The 18,575-nt window shown below is 42.0% G+C and overlaps 1 protein-coding gene across 10 annotated transcripts in view; it reads right to left on the reverse strand.

Annotated features, from left to right (window-relative positions):
• The window catches only part of LOC116844506 (protein tramtrack, beta isoform-like), a 69,678-nt gene that overhangs the window by 46,392 nt on the left and 4,711 nt on the right, over positions 1-18,575 (reverse strand). Inside the window, exons 1-5 of one of the 10 annotated variants that reach the window (XM_032816136.1) lie at positions 16,683-17,267; positions 15,481-16,034; positions 14,462-14,641; positions 11,829-11,952; positions 1,929-7,834 (exon numbers count right to left, since the gene is read on the reverse strand). In XM_032816136.1, coding sequence (XP_032672027.1) covers positions 7,518-7,834; positions 11,829-11,952; positions 14,462-14,641; positions 15,481-16,034; positions 16,683-16,794 — 1,287 coding nt within the window. In that variant the 5' untranslated portion in view covers positions 16,795-17,267 and the 3' untranslated portion in view covers positions 1,929-7,517. The other 9 variants (XM_032816153.1, XM_032816163.1, XM_032816145.1 and 6 more) reach the window with 9 other exon arrangements.

Here is an 18,575-nt window from a genome sequence, read left to right on the forward strand (position 1 = left end):
AAGCGGGCACGAGCGCGAAAGACGAAAGCCTCTTGTCGTGTGCTCGAGAAACGAAACTCTTTGCGACGCGGCGGGGTACGCACGTTTCCTTCTACCCTGTGATCCTCTTATTGAGGACACCCACCACTATCGCGACCCTCCTCCCGCTCTTCCTCATCCTGAAAACCACCGCATCCGTCCGACCGTCAGACGCGTGCTCGTCGTGTAATAAGGGCGAGAAGATATGCCGGTAAGGAGCTTATCGCTCGAGAAAAGACCTCGTCGCATCCTTGGACCGAGTCGCTCGCTCGTTTGCTCGCTCCGTTGCTGTTCGCGCATGAGAATATTAAACAAGCCGATATGTTTCGGGGGGAGGAGGAAGGGCAAAGAAAGCTATAATGTGTATCGTTTCGCCGGGAGACGCCGCTTTGTTCGGGGGGAGAGATCGATCGTCGCGATCGGGAGACTAAGTATCGGTCCCGGAGTAGTGATTTCAGAGAGGCGACTGCGGGATCAAGGAATTACGGGGGCGCGAAGGGGTAAGAGAGAACGAGCCAGAGAGGTGCTTAAAGTGAAGAAGACAAGCGGGAAGACGCTGTCGAAAGAAAAACCGATTAGAGGAGCGACTGCCTCGTGAGTCGCGCGCGCGTCGTAATTAGGACGCTCGCGCCGATCCGAAGATCGCATTCGTTGGGAAAAAGAGGGCAAAAGAAAATAAGACCGATAAGCCACGTGCTCGCGACGATCGGAAGCAAAGTAATACCCCGTGACACTTTAATTAATCGGTCGCGACTTCCTGAGCCTGAGAATTATGAGAGCGACGGAGCGGTGCGCAGCTGCTTCAGAGTATTTTGTGAAAATGCAGCAGAGTTCCCGGGAAATATAGTGAGAATCATTGGCGCGATTATTAACTCTCCGCGTACAATCGCGTCTTTTGGAACACACAAGCTGGGTCTGTCAGATCCGAGTAACTTGAATCGCTATAACTTTATTGGAAATCTGTATTTTTCGACACTCTTTTTTTCAGAGACATACGGAGAAAAAAGTTTGGTCATACATTGAGAAAAAAAACACTTGAAAATTTCGATTGTAGGAACCCTGAGAAATAAAGCTTTTTTTCTCTGTGGAATAAAATTCTTTTCTGTGAATAAACTTTACTATATGTAAATAAATTTTTAAGTATTTTTTTCAGTGTATTATCCCGTAACAGATACCATGGGGTCCCAACTAATTTTATTTTCGTGATAATTCCTAAACTATTCACTGTATGGCCCTAATATGTTCAGTATCTTTCGAATAACAGTTTTCAGTATGACAGAAGAAAAGATTATCGAGTTATTTGTAAGTAGCTGTGAATTATATGCATTTGTTTTTCATCTGGGGTCACAGTGATCCCATTGTACTGTTAACGTTACTTTTATAAAAATAATTTTCTTAATCTTCAGCTCAATATGACTCATTCTTCACGCAAAAGAGTAAAAACTCTTGCCTTTCAGTTAGTAGAACCTGAACTTAAGAGACATCTTACAACTCAATATATTTATAAACCATTGCGTTTAATAATTTCATCTATTTTAAAAATTGAAGAAACTGAAAGATCTAAAATTATTTTGCCATCTAGAATAAGATGTAATAAATGACCTAGAAATAAAAATATGAAATCCAAAGAAGTATATGTTAGATTCAATGAACCAGTATGTACCAAATATACAAGCACTATCCGAAACAATTGCATCTAAAAATCCTCTAAGATTTTAATATTGTATTTAATTTAACAATACTTGTTTATATTTTTTATATAATCTATAATTTGTGGACTTAAATTAAAATATAAATTTTTTTCTTTTTCTGATTATTTGTCTTTCAGTGTATTTTATTTCAACACTGTCCACATTGTGTTCATTTTATAATCAGTTAACGTTTTCTTTTAGATTACTGAAAAACTGAAACTGTTATTATATATGTCTAGTTGTAATATAATGTTCGTAAAGTATTATTTTCGAATTATAAAGCGTTTTTCTTTCTACTTTTTATTATCATTAAATAGTTAAAAATAGCAAAAATTTATTGGGGTCCACCGGATCCCACTGTACCTATAGTTTGATTAAAAAGGCATCGTACCTGTTACGGGTTAAACATGAAGAGTTTGGTTGTAATGGACGACGCGTTTTAGTTGAAAGAAACAAAATTTCTGGTACTTAGAATCAAATTTGGGTCATAAAAACCCTAGAAATTCTATATTTTTCAAATAAAACGGTTCGTCCATGAAAGCCAAGCTTCATGTCAATACACCCAAATATTTTTCGCTGTGTAGAAAAGCCGTAAAATAGCAACGCACAATAAAATCAAAATCTGCAAACATATTTGCGCTATTTCGAAATTTTCCCGAATACTTTAAGAAAGCTAATGAATAGATATTCGTTCGATAGAATATTCGTTCGGGTCTCACAGATCCAACGCAGAGGGTTAACATAGAGCGAGAGAGAAAAGACGATGCAATGCACACCAGATCGCCCTCGCGTCCACGAGTATTTTAATTTATAAAAATACGTCCGCGATCACTCCGATCGAAGTGGCATAAAGGATGTCGGAGCGGATCGATGAAATCGAGGACAGAAGACACCGCGTTGCGAGAGTAATTAGGGTAATGAAGGGCGGCCTGTATAATTAGATGCAACGATGGATCGATGGACCGAGCTATTGTAGGGGGATGCAAAATGCTGTTGAGCTTTTTATCGCCCCAGCCGCGTGGAGAGCCCTTTGACCGTGCAGCGCGTGAGCGCGGGGCGGGGAAAGTCGCGCGATACTAATTTCCATTTGGGTCCTGCCGAGCTCGGTCTGCTAATGCAGAGCAACGCCGTCCGTCGCTTCACCACAGGCGGAGAGACGGATGGACGGACGGCTTTCCGCCATTAAAGGTCGCAAAGTTACGACACGAGGTGCGTCTGGCTCGAGACGCGAGAGCACGTCTCCGGGCCGTACGAGATACAAATGCAGCAGCCTCCGATCTCTTACCCCCGCACGTCATGGCCCCGACATTCTCGCGACATTAATATTACCGGATCCGAATTGTCGGCTTCGTGACTACGTATTCCTCCTCGTTACGGCGAGACGGGGTTCGGCGACTTGAGAATCCAGTGCGAATAGGCGGATCCATCGAGTAAATTACAAATTCCACACGCGATCGCGTACAGTAAAAGCACCGAGCATCGTGCAAAACTCGTGTGAGTCTTGTTATTTGGCAAGAATCAAAGTAGGGGAGACCAGGTTTAGAAATTAAACGAGTCAATTGTTACAAAATTTAAATATCTCATGTAAAAAATGGGCGAGCATATTCTTCTTGTATCATGTTAGTTGGATATATGAAATGGCTTATGACAGAAACATCATATACATGTGATATTTACAAAGACTTTTGCAAAATTGGACGAAGTGAATACTTATTAATTTTTACTTATTAATTTTATTAGTTCTTCTATTAATTTTCTTATTAAATTAAATATAATTCCTCTATTTTTACTAATCCGTTGGTTTCGGAATCTCAAAAATTAAAATTGAAAAAATATTGCACAAAACTTTTTCTTTTAATCAATATGTGAAAAGTGTGACAACTAGCCCCGGTTTCCTCTATCAATTATCTGGATGTAATTTAATTCTGCATATTCTGTTTTGGTCTTGAAATATAAATATCCAAACTTTCAATATAAAAAAAATTATATATATTGAATGTATATCTATATATTTTATGTGGAAAGTTTAAATCTTAAGATTTTCCATATATCTTGCCAACGATTGTAATGAGTCAATAATTATATTGCTTACCTTACAAATTTATACTTTTACAATATCTTTCTATTTTCGATACGTGAATGAGTTTGACTGATGCTTGAGAAGGATACTCGCGTCCGCGAGGGGACGATTTACGCGCTTAACACGATACGATGACTACTTGGTGGCTAAAACAAAAGGATTGTGGAGTTGTTAATTGAAAAAAAAAAATAGTATCAAACACGACAGTAGTTATTATTTGGCGCGAGAGGCACTACAGCGATTCTCGTGCAATTCGGGTTTCAAGATCGACATTGCTGTCATGGACGAGCATGCTTGTTTGTTTGTCCGACTGCCACAACGCGCGAGTAGTCGATACTCATGTCATTGACAGAGCTATGCGGCTTCAGACTCTTGCAATTTTTATTACGTACCATTCGGTCGCAATCGATGTCACGGAACCACTATCGCGCGGTTTTATCTTGCGAAAAGTGTTTGTACGTGGCTCGTGCCATGGGAGAAGAACACGAGGAGCGTGGCTGGAAACTTGGATCTCAGAGAGATCGCGACTGCGATCTCTCGAGCCTCGTGAACGGAACGAGATGATTCACGCGACGAGCACGGAGAATCTGACGTTTACATGAAATACATTACGACACGAGATGCCTTCTAAATATTGAGAGCGACAAAAGCCAAGGGGAACGAGGTCCAAGAAATCTCGCAGCCGCCAAGGAGAAGGCGGAGCACGCGAGAAGAAGACGCTCGTGCGCGGAAGGTGGCGGACGGGGGCAAAAATGAAACAAGCAATGTGGAAAGTTCTCGTATCATATTTTGCGGCCACTGTTCACAATCGAAGTAAGTGCCCCGGCGGTGAAATATAAGTGGACTCCGCCGCTCCCGAGAGTTCGCCCGGGCTGTCCATTTTTTGCAGGTTCCGGAAACCGTGACGTTGCCAGAACACATCCGCTCGGCGAGGGAGAAAGAGAGCGCGCGCAAGGGGAGAAACGAGACGACGTTCTGTCGTTGCGTAATGCGTGCGCGAGTGTGAGAGAAGGCTGGAGGGAAGAGGAACAAACGTCGTCGGTGCACTCCCGTGAAACCACGGGCGTCGCTTTGTGCGGACGTACAGATAGCAAAAGTTCGTCGCGTCGCGTCGGCCGCGGGAATGTTGCGAAAAATCGCGGAGAGACCACGCTGGAATTCCCCGGAGAAGTCATGGCGACAACGACGACGACGACGACGACGACGACGACGACGACGACGACGACGACGACGACAAGGGGAGAGGGTGAAGAGCCCCCGATAGTTAGAGGGTGTCACGAGTACGAGGGCGACCTTATTACACCTAATCCTGCGGAGCTTGTGTACAACTCAGCTTAATTCTACGCGGTAATCCTCTCCCGCGGTTTCGACTAGAGTAAAGTTTCCGATTCCGATTAAGATAACGCGGCGACCTATAATCGGCGCCGGGTATTCCGGATAATCGTCGCGCTGGGCAAGAGGAGGGCTGAAAGAAAACGACGGCTATCCTCATTAAACGTGAAGGAGCACGAGCGCGACGAGTGTGTCGCGCGACGTCCCTTTCCGAAAAACTACGAGACGACGACATATTTACTCCGATCTTACATCCCGATATTGGCGCGAATTCAATGGCTCGAAGAGCTAAAAGTGTCGCATCTGCAAATAGAGGGAAAGAACGTAGGTTAAAAAACTGGCTCGACGCCATTCCTGCCGCGGACGACGCGGGCGTCCGTCGAGAACGACAGCGGACGACGCGCGGATAGAAATGTCGGCGGGGGGGGAGGGGGGGGAGAGACTACATAATTACGTATCGCGTAATGACTACGTGAAGGGCTATGAACGTGTGACCATGCACTGCCTAAGGGAGGTATATTCGTTGCTCTTACTACGATCAGTTATTATTATCATTTACCGATTTCACTGTATCGATTTCACGATTATCATTGTACTTAAACAAAAGGCACCATAAGTGAGCTCGTAAAAAGCCTGTTTTGTCCATCTACTTTTCATTGATCTTACTTTTTCTTTCTTTCTCTCTCGCTCCTCCTGCTTTTCTTTCGTTTTTTTCTTTCTCTTTCACGATAGCCTATGGGCCTGCGGGACTAGTTCATTATGACTATTTTTGTGCGAGTCACGACGACTCACAGAGATCAGTCTTCGAATATGATTCACAACCTCTACGACGTATAAATATAAAATATATATCATATATACACGCGCGTCGGCAGAAGAACGTTTTGCACCATCTTTCAGTCGCGCGGAGATTAAGGAACGCGAGGGATCACGAAGATCTGTCGATAATGTGAAATACACGTTTCTGCAAGTTCTTCTTACGAAAGATCTATTTTTTCAGTGTTTCAAATAGAGGATTTTCAAGTCTTACAATTGAGACAATTTGCGAGTTTGTCCTTGAGCTGGACTCTCTTGTGAGAAGAGATTCCCGGGATAACATGAATGGTGCAGAACGCGTTTCGCGCGACACGTGTATGTAAAATTACTCCTCAATATATTGTCTTGCTGCGCTCACAGCGCAGACGATAGCCGAAAAATACTAGTGTCCGAAAAGCCGGAAATCCGGAAACCCCGCCGCGCCCGAGGAAGCCGAGGATCGGCGAATCCCCGGCGAGTCCTCGGGCGGCCGGTGTGACTCGAGGATTTCAGCGTGACGGAGGCGACGATTACGGGATCGGGAGCCCGTCCGTAATCTTGGAGGAACGTTAAAACTCATCTTTCCGTACTCGGAACTCGGTACTCTCTACGCGCACCAAACGATCGACGGGGAGGTAGAAGACGATTATAAAGTTTTGTACTCGAATTATACTTTCGCTGAGATCTCTCCGGCCATTGATTCTACGTGAACAATCCACTGATACGTAAACCTAAAGAGGAGCCTCGGCTTCTTCGCGGCGGAAGAACGGGCCCTCCGCGTCTCTTACTCGTTAGAGTTAAATATTAGTATCTATGTGAACGCACGAGAGAATAAATACATTTGTGTAAATATTACTATAAATATAAAGGAAAAAAACGCGCGCAACACAGCACGCTAATCTATGATCCAGTTAGTCGCGCGGCACGACGATGGGATGGCACATCCTGCTTAAAATGGCGGCAATAGAGAACGATAGAAAATGCTGGCTTTCCTTTCTGATAGCGACTTTGTATCGTCCCTTTCTTTCGGAACGCATTTCAGAGATTTCAAAAGTAAATTGTATTACATCATATCCTTTGTAAGTATATATTAAAGCATATAATTAACATATATTTACAAAGGATACGATAGTACAATTTACTTAGGAAATTTCTGAAGCGCGTCCTGAAGAAGGAGATGCAAGGTTCGCATTGAAAAGAAGAGCATTTTCCACTATCTTCTCTACGCACCATTTTAAGCAGGGTAGGTGCTTCGTGCGCGTCAATCATGGCCGATTGCAATTACTAAATTACGCGCTGATGGCATCGCGCACGATGACGATGAGACGCGCGTTCTGATCAGCGCGTCACTCTCAACGGTGATCGGCTCTTTCTCTGCGAATGCATGCGCGCGCGAATTCCACCAAACTTACACCATTATGATAAAAAATAAATTATGTACCGAGAGATCCGCGCGGAATCGAAGGATCCAAGCATCCGTGGACGACAGGTCCGAGGATGAGTGGAGACCCAGAGAATTCTGGGATCCTTGCTTAGTCCCGCGGTTCGCTTTAGTTTGCACGTGGCGCACGTTACGTGTGACGTGCGACTCGAGTCGGCCACTAGGTGTATTTCACATCACTCGGGGTGAAGAAACCCGACTTCGGTTTCGTTAAGAAATGCTTGTGCTGCAAGCGCATAAGCGACGGCACCAAGGACGAGTGTTTCAATTTCATGTGCCTTTTGAGATTGTCGGACCTGGTCAACGATATCATACAGATTTCGCATTGGTACTTTTCGGGATAGTGCGATTTCATGTGCTTTTTTATGTTGGTCACGCTCTTGCCGCACATGTTGCACCTCGTGCTCTGCGGATGCTCTAACTTAGTGCGATTGTCTCTACTTATATCCTTCTCTTTTTTGTAAGTCCTTGCTGTTCCTGGAATACAAGGTCCCGATTTCAATGAAATTTGTCACAACCCACTCGACAATGCCAACTGTGTCTACTAATATCACCCTAAGATACACAAGGATGGTCGATTCGACGTTATCACTCTTTCTTTTTCTTCTCTGCGCAGTGTTTGGAGATGTTACTCAAGTGTCTCGTTCGATTGAAAAGAATCCCGCCGCGCCTGATTAACCCGGCGATGAAAAATACTATGTACGTTGTTACAGTCTGCGCGTAAAGTCTCGCCGTGTGTATACACACATTTGCGTAACTTGGAGACGGAATAGAAACGCGAATTTAACGACACTAAAAAGTGTCTAAGATAAATATTAAACCGTTTTTTTTCAAGGTTACCAACCGCGCCTTTTTACGATGGCGTATAAACGTAATAGCTTTTTCTCGCATTATACTGGAGTTATACTGGATGCAACATCAAGGATTTCATCTTTTTTCCTTGCTATAATATGCAAAAAAAAAACTAAAAGAGTGTCTGCATATCCGAATTAAAATATCTTCTAAAAAGAAAACGTCTCGAACTTAAATAGACAATTTCATCATCTCTATGAGAAAAAGACGAATATTTACTCACTAATAAAAATGCAATACATTAAAAAATAAATAAATTCTAAAATTAAAAAAATTCAATAACATGGATGTGAAACGTTAAATATAATCGCGCGCTTTATCCCACAACTTTCTAAAATATTATCCTTCAATTCCTTCCTTAACGCGATAAAATTATCGTTGCGACAAAAAGAAAACATTTTCGAATGATAACGTTAAACGGAGCATCTTGTATACTTCTCATAAGTCACACTCTACGCCAAATGGTTGCAGAAAGGAAGAAATTCTTTCAATTACGTTTCAAGTCAACGAGGATATCATTACGAACACCACACTTGTCCTTATTACAGGGTAACGTACTTGGATGGAACTACTTGATTTTCTCTCTTGTCCTCACAAGCGCGCAGGAGAGAGAGCTCTACTTGCACCGAAAGGAATAGAGTATACGCGTAAGAACAAACCAAGAAAAAACAAGGACATGAGAACTCAAAGAAACGAAAAGTCACGACTTATTTGCGTCTATATCGAGAAACAAGATAGAAAATCGATTAATTCCAAAAGGACCTCGCCCTGCAGTGCCTTAATCTCTAATTTACCTACTCTTACCAAATGTCAAAGTAAACTATGTAAAAGAAAGCGCATTTCTACTGTCATCTCACGCATCGCGTTCCAAGAGACTAAAGATGCTGGCACAATACGTACAGGAGAAATAAGAAAAAGAAGAAGTATAAGAGGAAAGGAGGAGAAAAGAAAGGAGAAATTCAAACCAAGAAGAACGAAAGAATAGAGAAACCCAAACGAATAATAATATTCTCAACGCGGGGAGAACCTCCACGAGAAGAGACATTTGTCGATGTCAGCATATTTAGCGCAAACAGTAAACATCGCGAATACGGACTATCGACTTTGTCCTCAGCTCTTAAACACCGCCCATGCGTAAATTAGTCCGTAGATCGAACGCGTACGTGCCGGCGACCGTTGCAACAACGATGCAGCTCATGCAACATTTCAGCTGACTATGGAATATATAATTGAACGACGACGACAACGACGACGACGACGACGACGACGACGACGATAAAGAAAAAGACGACGACGACGATGATGAAGAAAAAAACGACAACGACGACGGTAATGACGATGATGACGACGGCGACAACGACGACGACGATGACGACGACGACGACGACGACGACGACGACGACGACGACGACGACGACGACGACAAAGAGGTTGCTACAAGGTCGAGAATACGATAGATAAATGGAAAATAGCGTTAACAACAAAATTGAATTAATGAGCATTTAATCGCGTACATATATCTTTCGGTTTCATACATAATCGTTAGGAGGAAAAAAGTGATGCCCAGGGTTACGAGCTCTCCTGCTACTGACGTCTATTAATGCATCGACGATGCGCAGCGGAATAGAGAGTCGTGTGACTATAAGTAAGCGTGACGTATTAATGATGCGGACTAACGACGGAGGAAATATCTCATTTTTAATATAAAAGTGCCCGAACCATCGAATCTACCTACGCTTGATTCTGCTGACGCTGTGGATAGAGCAATAGAATGCGGAACCATGGATCCCAAAATTTCTGACCAAAATCCTCGATTTCAGAGGTCTCGGATCTTTCGATTCCGAGATCTCGAAAGATTTTGAATTCCGACCTTAGGACGGACGCTGAGAATTGCCGGATCTTTGGATCCTGCTTGAATAATAATCGCGTTCAGCTAGCGTATCCATATTCATCTCGACCATTGTAGTCATCGCGAAACGTGTATATGGAAAACGTCTTACGTAACGAGTTCTTCCCGCGGCGCGGCAACTTTATTAACGCAACGGCGGATTGCGCAACGACGGGAGATGTGCGCCGGCTACATTTTTGTTGCTAATATTCTCGTTCATTTCGTGCAGATCAAAACGAACAGCGCAAAGAGAGACGTGAGAATGTAAGATCAAGATCGCTAGGCACGGTGACGCAAGATACGGGCAGAGGGCACGTAAGAGAGGGTATAGAAAAATAATTAAGTAAAAGAGACAACAGGAAAAAAAAACCAGTGTGAAGCATGCACAGAGAATCCCGCCGTGGTACGCGCGCATATATGCATATGCCTGCGTATACGTGCGCGCAGTATACGTTATATATGCCATAATGTCTATATATGTATATATATATATATATATATATATATATATATATATATGTATATATATATATGTGTGTAATATATGATATAATGTTATGTACATACGTCGCGTCCCATACACGCGCACACACGGTACTAGCGAGTGCGCGCACTCACGCACGCACACACACGCGTACCAACGACACATTCTCACACGCATTCGCACAATATGGAGTTCGTTAGGGAGTGTGACATCACGCACATGCACGCACGCACACGCGTCCGCGCACGTGTAAGAACAGCGAGATGAACTCAGTCAGTCACACACGCGCAACCCACACACCATCGCAGTATTTCGAACACAAAAAAAAAATAGGAAAGAAAAAAAATAGAGAATTAGAAGTACAGTCCATTTGCTGATATACACCATGTCCCAACTAACGAGTTTTGTTATATATATATACATATATATATGTGTTTTTCTCGGAATGTATATATATGTATAATATATTACACACGTAATTAAAACTACCACAATGACGTAGCAAATGCACGATACCATCACCACAACACCAAAGGTCATGTAATATACATATGTAGTTAGAGATATTATATATATATATATACACACACACGCACGCGTGTACGTCGGCATGTGTGTGGATATATGTATATATATATGTGTATATATATATGCGCACATACACATATACATGTACATAGAAGAGAAGGTCTTTCACTTTCTAATGTTACACTCACTACACTTGATCAGATTTGGAAATAGAGGGATGCTCGCTTCGTACGACACCTACGTACGACTCGACGTGACGTCAAAGTTCTTGCAAACGTGCATGCAGATCTCCCTCGATTTCTTAGATGTAACATATTTCCCGCGCGTCGAAATGCGGAGGAACCCGCGACAACACCGGAAACACGGTGGTACTGCACGTGTAGACGCGAAGAGGAGCTCGTCGCGGAGATCATCGGAGACCGCGAGATACTTTGCGAGCGAGAGTAACGCGGGATACAACGCGTCGCTTAAATATCCGTGTCGCCGTCGCGATTTATTCATTTCACGAGGCGCGTAATAACGAAACCGATCGCTCAATCGCGCCCGCGACAAGTTGAAATGTATCGTATCTTTCGCGTATGCAACGTCTTCGCGCGCGCGCGCGCGCACACGCACGATACACGCGAATTACTCGTAGAGCCGAACGGCTCGATACAAAAAGGAAATATGTTAGATCTAAATGAAATTTTGGTTGTAAAGAATATATTGTGCATTCTTACCATCGAGTCCGTCGAGCATCTCCGGTGGATTATGGTGCTCAGATGATTCAATCCCCTGAACACCGTCGCTGAGCGCACCCGTTGTAGGTCCTCCGTCTTCTCCTATCAGTCCAACTGGGTGACCCTGCACACGATACGGTCATATATTTATAAATAAGCGGACGATAACAACGAAAAAATGCATGTTTTGTGTATTCTTTGCTTTTCCTTTCTTTTCACATACAAGATTTTTCTCTACGACTTTACATTCACGTTACTCGAAATCCTAAATAATATCCTCCTTCGCGACAGAATGTCCTTAAAATTAAAAGTAAAGCGGAAACATTGAAAGTATATATTTGCTTTTTAGTTTATACACATGTTTGTACATAATATTTATTCCTTGAATGGACGTTATATATAATTCCACGTATTTAATAGAAAAATTAACATTTAACGAGAAGCATATAGCTGATATAGAGAGTGAAACGTTTTCACTTCTAAATAATCAATGCTGGTCCTCGATTTCACGCGTGAGGTAATTTACTTCTTCATAAGAAACACATCGTTTTGAGACGATGTGCGCTTTGGCATCTCCCTTCTTTTTATCGTACATTAAATAATCTACCAACATGTATAACTATAAACATGTATACATCCTTCTCACGAAATGCAACAAATATAATTTCCCTGTGCAGTTTCCATCTCACAAACATTCCAGCTTATCGTAAGTAAAAACATAATGTATTAAATACAAAACAGATATCGTATATCTCGTCTTAAAATTATGCAACTCTCGAGACCGTATCACCGATCCTTTCATATATCATTTAAATGTACAATTACACAATTCAACAAATGTACAACACTGTCATCTCGTCGAACATTATATTTACATGTGTCCCTTCCTTTCCATTTAAATGAGCAAAGACGATCACAAGTTCAGTAGGCATAAAAAAGACGTGACACGAGACGTGAAAAAGGTCGAAACTAGCACGTCTTGGTCGCGTAAGCGTAACTTTCTTTCGCCTCGCTGTCCTTAACCACGCACAGGTTATGTGCTTTGCACTTATCGTGGTGGTTCACGATCTCGAGTCGAAAATTGCCGTTACCCGCCGCGAAAGAAGTGCGAATTTCCGGTATCGATTCGCTCCACTTTCTGCAGTATTTGCAAAACATAAGGTTCAATCGTTCGTCATACTGCAGCCATGAATACAGATCTAACCAGCCGGGCTTGAATCTACTGGCCTTACGAGTACTTTGCGTAGCGGAACGCTGCAAGGTCGCGCACAAGGTCGACTGAATTACAGACATTCCCACTTCCTGATTCGTTCTCAGCGATCTGTGCGCGTCATTCTCAGGCGTTTTAACATTCGGACCGCATTCGGGCAACGACTCGTAAGATTGGGTCAGATCACGGTTTTCATTTTTGTACGAGTGGTGCGAGTTCGCGGGCGCGACCTGACTCTGTAGCGGATTATGCGAATTCTCGGAGAATTCAGGCGCAGTCCCTGACATATTGATACATAGAGAACCTCCAGCCATGACGGCACTTTCGCGAGAAACTTGCACCACAGCCATATCTGGACGATTGGGAGTCATGTTCTGTACATCCACAGTTTCGTCACTCTTCCCATTTCTCTGAACCTCCCACTCCATACTAGTCTGTCAACAGAGAAGGAAAGGATATGTGTTTAATCAACACATTTCGATCGAATCTCTTTCAACATACGAAAAGCCAATTCCGTAATCTCTAATTAGAAAATCCCTTCCTTCCCATGTCTGTTCTGACTGAGTAGTTTGTAGGACGACGGTAGGTAATTCGTCATCAATCGTGGGAACAGTAACGAAACTCTGTTACGGGGAAAAATTATCTCCGCGATATCGCGAGAACTTCGCACCTCTTTCAGGAATGTACGAAGTGCCTTATAAGCGAGAAGCGTGTAGCGCCTTCAGGGAGAAATATACGAGCAGAAAGAAGAAAGTATCTTAATCAACACATAGGATCGGAGAAACATGCGGGAATAAAACACACTGCATCAAGACTAGCCTCGTTACGCAAACAACTCGCACCACAGAAGCACTTTATACGTGCGTTACTCTCAAATCAATCGATATGTGACAATTTTAAAAAATACAAGTATTATATGTTGAAACGTTATCATCGTCTGGAAATCATGCGCACATCAAGTAATGTTGCATGTAACACACGTGTATTCCATTTAAAAATTACAGGGAGATGCCATAAAGTTCTTCATGTAACATTAGCGATAAAAATACTTTGTGACTCACGTAGTCTATATATAGTCTATGTAATTTCCAAAGTAAAAATAAACAGTTATTTTTATCTTTATTACACGATCTATGTTAAATACATAGATAATGACAGTTTCTCTACATGATTGCATAAGTGATAAATAACTTGGAATATTTATAAATAGTTTATCAAAAGAAAAAAAAAGATACATACATTGTGTTGCATGTGATTACACAAAACATGCAGAGTTTATAAAGTTTAAACAAAGTTAGCAGTTTGCACAAAACCATATAATTTATGAAGTGAAACGAATACATGTAAAACATTACAGATATGAGAAACAAAAAGATTAACTAACGTGGAAATGTAAAATGTATAAGTACAGAAAGTTACTTACAGGGAGGGAAATATTGTCATGGAAGTCAGGCAAGTGGTGATCCACCTCTTGTTTTATAGGAGCCTGCGGTTGTGATGCAGGGGACATGGGTCGACCACCATCTTCCATATCAACTCCCAGGGCATTATTTAGCTTTGGAATCACAGGAGGACTTGATTTGTAACTACACTGCGAGGATGTCTGAAACCAATTAATTGAACACTTTTTTCTAACCTTCAAAATGTCATCACTCCTGCCTCACATTATTAACACATTTGATTACGAAACTCTCTTCATAAAAACAGAACACAAATGGATGAATTGCTTATAAAGAAAATAATAAATTAATTTTATTAATAAATTTATATGAAGTATCTAAAGTAAAGCTATCACAATATCTTCACGGTTAAATGTCACATGTTATTGCGGAGCAGATGGATTATATGTCCTTATTATGCATATGTGTGTGTGTGTGTGCGAAAATATAATCTCTCTGCATCAAAATATATATAGAAAGAAGTAGAAAGTTATGTTACAGTAATATCTGTATAGTGAATTGCAAGACAGATCTTAACTCTAACCTTCAAGGTTACACAAGAAAAGTTGTTTGGAAAGCTGTGCAATCATGCACACACATAATTCATTGATAATAAAGTACATCATAAACAGAGTCTCAAGTCATGGCACAAATATGAGTTTCCAATATATATCATTCAACTGCAACATAATAATGAGCAAAATAAGAAGTCCTTGTACTATTCATAAATGACAAGTAAAATGTCAAGAAAATGCTTGCAAGTAGACAGTTAGATTTGCACAAGTTTAAAAAGAGTACGCTGCATCATTTTGTTTCAGAATAATTTGATTAAATAGAATGTATCATTAAAGATATATGTGTGTTAAAGTATATGTGTGATAAGTTTCATATCAAGTAACACATGTGTATGTTGAATGTGTGAAAACATTGAAAAGGAAGGAACTAAAGTAAGACATATGCCATCTACTCCACAATACAAAACAGCATGATGGCGTTTACATACCTGAGAATCAGATAAGAACCGTTCACTAGGTGGGCCAGTAAGGGAAACATCATAGCTGCCTGAAAGTTTTCTTTTCCTTTTCTCAGGATGAGACTGGAGGTTAGGCGAATCAGTATGTCTGATTCCGGTTTGCGTTTCTGGCTCTGGCGATGGACTCTTTTCCTCCGTCTTGTTATTTACACTATTATCAGTGAGGCCTCTGATCTGCAATGCCTCTGCTGTTTTCAGGAACATGGGTAGCAGATGCTGACTAACGTTAACTTCGCCCTTATACATAAAGTGCAGCAATGCCCTCATCTCCTTGTCATTCACATCCTTAAGGAATATGATTGGATGGGGATGGGTGTTCTGTAGGAAAATGCTCTCAAAATACGGACTGCATGCAGAGAGTATCGTCTGGTGTGCTTTGAATGTGTCTCCAACACAGGCCAGGGTCACATCACAGAGTGCTTCTCTTTCAAGCAGCGAGCTGAGAACGTCTGTGAGGTTGGCTGGATGATTGTTCCACCGTAGGCAATACTGCTGGTCCATCTTGTCTATCTCCAATCCCGACCCTACAACCAAACTAGATGCCCTGAACTGTCTACATAAAACTATGCTCACCCTGGCTACTTGAGTGCCTCCCTAACCCTTAAAACGCTAACTCACACACTACTTCCACGCGCACTCTCCTGTCGCCCTGACAATATCTCCCCGCCGATTAAATCGCGACTCTAGACCCACACAACGTCCTCCGTGCTTCTGCAAATGTGCCACATTGCAGTATAACTGTAAAACCCTTCAGGGTTCACGCCGAGCTACTATACGTGCCGAAAACATTTTTTCGCATAACCTCAGCGCCCGACCGTGCTAACCCGCGCCGGATTTCTACGCGATAAGCCACGACACGGCAGTCGCGAGGTTAGACCGCTAATTGCGACGCAGTATGTGCCACCCACGTATACGATAATAATCCGATATATTCGGAGGTAATGTTTTCGGCAATGTCAATATTCGCGAGGCTTGGGCGCCATTGTCGGCCGTGCTCGTCTAGCCTCCACGAGCCTCCTCGCGAAAACTCGATTTGTTGATGCCCGGATTTCTAACCACTCGTGCCAGCCTGGCCGCACCGTTTTATTTACGCGAACACACCGCGAGTTACGCGCCGCACATCGCGCACCGTCCGCGATACGTATTCCCGATCGTGCACGTCGATTACTCACCTTTCGCAAACTTTTTGCCATTACAACGCCACCCGACCCTTAACGTCCACTGCCATACCAATCTGCCAATGCCTACGGCCTTATTTTTAAAATACTTCTGACCTTCGTGCATCTGCCGCGGGGAATGGCGCGAAGGGCGCTCCGATTCAAACGCGGTTAAGAGCCGACCGCGTGCTCGCCCGGACTGCGAGCGAGATGCTGCGTCGTGCGCGATACCGCGACATTCTCGTGGTTCTATATATCGCGCGAGAATACGGACAATTTACTCCACGCTCGCCGCCATATCGATCCGCGATGCCGCCGCTCTTATATTTCCCAAATAATGCACACTTTCGCACGTCAGCCGCGCGTTATGGCGCGCGGAGCGCTCAATTCAAACCGCTCTACGGTGTGTCGTGCGTTATACCGAAATATTTCTCCTACTTGTTGTAATTAATATCTTACGTAGAGATCAGTTTCAGTGTAAAAAGCGCGCGTGCGTCGTTAGACGCGTCGTAATTCTCATGTATGTCTTTCGTTTCGGCAAAATGATCAATTTTATGTTTTAAATTTTGAAAAAAAAATATTGAAGGTATTTTCCATCATTTTGTAATACGTTTTTTTTGGTAGAAAAATAGAAAAGTCTATGAAACAAAAAAATATTTCAATAAGATATCGAAGTTTGATATAAATTTAAAACGCAAAATTTTAATTTGAAAGAAATATTGGAAATATTTTCAAACAATTTGTAATATGCTACTTTTAGATAAAAAATAAAAAAAATATCTATGAAACGTAAAGATATTTCTACAAAATATTGAAGTTTAATACAAATTTTTTAATTTTTAATTTTGAAAAGAAAAAAATATTTTCAATAATTTTATAATTTTTAGTTGTCTTTAGGTAGAAAAATATAAATATCTATGAGATAAAGGTATTTCAATAAAATATTGAAAATTGAATAAATTTGCTAATGCAAATTTTTCTAAGTGTTTCTAAGCGTTAATTGCACCGATTTTTTACGGACGTTTAATGTCTGTTTGTTATCAATGATTTGGCGCAGTGAAGTACATGAAATAGTCAATATATTTATTAAACAAAAAGAAAATACATCAAAACTTAGAAGACGTGAATATATCTCAATAAGCAATTGCAGGATAATAGAAATTTGTCCAATATAAATTTTTCCAGCAAGCATCGATTATAATAATTTTCTTTTTAGAAACAATTTGCTTTAATCTATTGTTAACGAGAGAATGATGTATTTCACGATAAATATATAAAATTGCCGGACTATTTATCGAGCTTGAACGAATGCACCGAGATAAACGTCCTTATCTTGTTTTCATCGTGCCAACCGTGATAATTGCAGTACAAACCGTGCTCTTCCTGAGCAACGTAAAAATTCCGATAGGATTTCAGCAGCGCGTAACACGCAGAGTAAATAAAGTGGTCGCACGCCATATTCACAGAGTTGGTGCATTTTCGGACGGTCCCCCTCAATATAGTAACTTAATTTCGCCTATTCTCTCGCGCCGCGGTCCGGCTGTGCCTAATTTAACGCATACGTTTATTACAAAGCCCAGCCTGCGGTAAGAAGTTGGATGGACGCGTACGTTGAAATACACTTGACATTTCCGAGGCGAGTATGCCGTTCGTGCTCAAGTAAATCGTGTCAGACGACGAATGAAATTCCCATCGGGTGAATACCGATGCGATTTTAATATCAGGGTGCATTTCTCCCCGTCCCTGCGCTCTTTTTACCTCCAAGTAAACGGGTTTCGGAAAAGTCCCCTCGTAAAATACGCGACTCACTTTGCGTCCCTTTACTCTCTCGCTCATTCCTCTCACTCCGCTCTATGACGGCGCGTATGAAAAAGAATAGCCGTATTTAAAGCACCCAGCTTGACAAGG

Source organism: Odontomachus brunneus, unplaced genomic scaffold (assembly GCF_010583005.1).
Source record: "Odontomachus brunneus isolate Ranch 3 - 2012 unplaced genomic scaffold, Obru_v1 Obru_scaffold_003, whole genome shotgun sequence".
NCBI classification, from domain to species: Eukaryota; Metazoa; Arthropoda; class Insecta; order Hymenoptera; family Formicidae; genus Odontomachus; species Odontomachus brunneus.